At 39.4% G+C, this 3,232-nt stretch overlaps 1 protein-coding gene across 1 annotated transcript in view; it reads right to left on the bottom strand.

The window, feature by feature from the left end:
- The window catches only part of creld2 (cysteine-rich with EGF-like domains 2), an 8,618-nt gene that overhangs the window by 4,151 nt on the left and 1,235 nt on the right, over nucleotides 1-3,232 (bottom strand). Inside the window, 2 exon segments of the mRNA XM_013908765.1 lie at nucleotides 1,267-1,365; nucleotides 2,232-2,426. Of these exon segments, the coding sequence (XP_013764219.1) occupies nucleotides 1,267-1,365; nucleotides 2,232-2,426 (294 nt within the window).

Raw genomic sequence — 3,232 nt, 5'->3', positions numbered from 1 at the left:
GCATCGAAGGCGTTTGCAAAGGGAGGGGCGATGAGTGTGTGCATATCAGTGTATATGTATGTGTGTGCGAGACAGTGTCCTTCGCCCTGCTAGGCTAAGTAAACAGTCTTCCAGCCAACCCAGGTGGCCTTGCATGGAATGGGAAGGAACAGTCTAAACACAGTCGTTATCAGGGTGTTTTTGTTCAGCTCCAGCCTTGCGACCGCAGCTGGCGCTGAAAGGGTATCCGCATGAAGTGATGGTGCTTTTTACTTTAGTGCGAACAGCTCATATGAATTTCAAAGCAGTTCTAACAGTCCAACACTGGTCTCTAAATCTCCCGTTGGAGAGCCGTTAGCTTCTCCATGATGTTATCAAACTTGCGCTCTGTGATGTTGTCATTCTTGTGCTCAACCAAACCTACTTATTATGGCGTACGCCCCCATAATTTGTGTATACAGCCAAAAGAGTGTGTGTGAGACACTGGAAAATGTACATAAAGGAACAAATCAAGCAGGGGTTGGCAGAGGTACGGGTGAAGGAGCGTCACCCTGCTTTAAAGTAGACATGAAACACCACGTTTTAGTTTTAGTCTCATTTTTCCACTGAGCTATGATTTTAAACTTTTAATTCTTAAATCCAGCCTAATAGGCGATGTTAAACCTATGACAGTACTTTAAAGTAGGACTCCATGGTGTATAAATTGGCCTTTATACATGTAGCCTTTTAGTCCACTTTTAGCTTGACATGGCCATTAATCTCACTTCATAATATACCCCTCAGACTGCTTCAAGCCTTCAAGAAGGCAAGATTAACTCAAACAAACAACCAAGGTATGCAGAAGAGCATCTCTAAAACAGCAGATCAAACCTCAGAGAAGCAGAAGACCACACCGGGTATCAGCCAAGAACAGAAAACTGGCTAAATTGGACGAACCTGTGCTAGCATTCCGACTTGTGCTACTAGCATCAAGTTTTAAAATGAACATAAATGTACTTAAAAATAACATTTTTAAGAATTTACGAGGTCTGGTACTGTTCTGAGTTTAAAATATAACTAACCCGTCCATTATTGGTTGATTTCGCAACAATTTGTGTAGTCAAATTGTTATGAAACAGCAAAAAGATCGGAGATTTGCAGGTTTATCCAACCAGTGGTATAATAATCAAAGTTGGAACAATGATGGAACCCAAACAGCAAGAACAATAGCTCAGATGACCTCTTTATCCGAGTACTTTTGTTAAGAGAATGTCATGTAGCATGGAGAGCCAGTACAAGTTGTCTTACCTACACAAGTTTCCTGGTCGTCTTCCTCCCAGCCTTCCTTGCACTCATCACAGTCCTGATTGGTTGCTCCAGTGCAGGTCTTGCAAGAGAAGTGACATTCTGCAGAAGTGAAGACCAAATTTCCATCAGTACGTTCATGTTGGTGATGAGTTTCTGGTGCAACAGCAGGTAACTTATTTAGTAGGGGTGGGGGAAAAAAATCGATACTGTGTAGTATCGTGATATTTTGTTTGCTAATAATGTATCGTTACAGGGACAGCAGAAATAGATATTTTGTTACAAAAAAAGTTTTTGTGGACTGGAACATGCTCTGACTTCAGAGCATGTTGATCAGATCCTTTTTCTGAGCAAGAATCCTGACATTCCTTCACTGTCCAAATGTGTTTAACTTTTTTTTGGCAGCAACATGTCAGTTTACTTATTTTAATTTAAGACATGTTTTATTTTAATTAACTCATTCACTGCCAGCCATTGGCAGTGAATGAGTTAAACCCATTGACTCATTCACTGCCATTGACGGCTATAGACGTCAATGGCAGTGAATGAGTTAAGTTTAAAACTTTTTTATTTAACGTAAAATTATATTTTGTTTTAATTTACTTTCAAATTCTTCAGTTGCTGAATGGGCTGCATAGTTTTCATAAATTTCATAGTTCAGAATAGCTATAATTGTACCAGATGGTTGCATTCAGTTAAGTTGGACTAGACTGTAATACAAACTGTTCAGTTTGTCAACAATAAAACTGACTGAAATGAGAGAAAGACTGAGACTTTGATATTAGATAAAATGAATATTGATAAAGTTTACCTTTATGTACAGAATCTGAATATCACAAAATATAAAAAAAAAAAAAAATTAATATCGTATCGTGCATTAAGTATTGTGATATCGTATCGTGGGATGTATGGTAACCCCCACCTCTATTATTTAGGTAAACTGAGTTTTTAATTATTTATTTTTTTACCTGTGCACAGAGAAAAGCTGTCGTTCCTCACTTCGTTGAAGTAGCCGTCGATGCAGTCTAGGCAGAACTCGCCCGTATAACCGTGGTGGCAGCTGCACTTCCCGTTTCCCCCACGGGTCCCGTCTCCATCGCACGCACCATTCCCGTGACAGGGTCGCTCAGAACCCCCCACACAGGCTTAAAAATGAAGACAGACAAATTATTTTTGTGCTTTTAAACCAAATTTTACAACTCGCTCTTGGGATCTCTCATTTTCTGTGCACAGTAGCCTCTGCAGCTTTTTTTTTTTTTTTTTTTTAAACAAACAAAAAAACCCAAAAACACTCAATGCCACTGTTTTTCTATACATAGTAATACAGAGACCACTGATGTTTGAACACTATGGTTCAGTAATGGTAATGTTTATGTCAAAAACTCTCACTAAATATAAAAGCATCTTTCTTTAAAGGTCCTGTGGCACAACCAATAGAAGATCGGTAATGTGTGAAATCATAAATTTGTATTACATCCTTTTTCCTCATGTGTTGCACTTCTGTAGGTGGTTGCCAAGTAGTCGTTGTCCATGTTAATTTGGTTTGAAAGGAGGCTCGAATACGGCTGATAAGTTGCAAATATGGCCCCCCACTCTATACTGTCCCTGACTCCTCATCTCACATCTTAGTGAGCCTCATTTTAAAGTGATGTCAGTATAATAAGATGTGTGCCACAGATGTATCGTAAACTGTTTTGTTAAACTGCCTTTAAGATGTCAGGTGTAACATTGCTCATGACATAGCTCATGTTTAGGGCCACTTGCACACACACCGACATTTATTTCTGAGTGACAGTTGGGAGAAGACAGGAGGCGCAAATTAGAAATGGACTGTTTGCAAGTAGATGTTTTACAGATCTGACGACTTGGGACAGCATTGGAAAAATGCAAAAGTTGTATGACACAAGCAACCTGTTTTCATAATAACATTGGAAGCCCTAAAATTAAGATGAAACGGGGGGGGGGGGTT

The sequence above is a fragment of the Pundamilia nyererei genome, unplaced genomic scaffold, assembly GCF_000239375.1.
Source record: "Pundamilia nyererei isolate P.nyererei 1_Seehausen unplaced genomic scaffold, PunNye1.0 scaffold00014, whole genome shotgun sequence".
NCBI classification, from domain to species: Eukaryota; Metazoa; Chordata; class Actinopteri; order Cichliformes; family Cichlidae; genus Pundamilia; species Pundamilia nyererei.
Note: the sequence above shows the minus strand (reverse complement) of the source record. Positions and strands in the feature narration are given on the sequence as shown.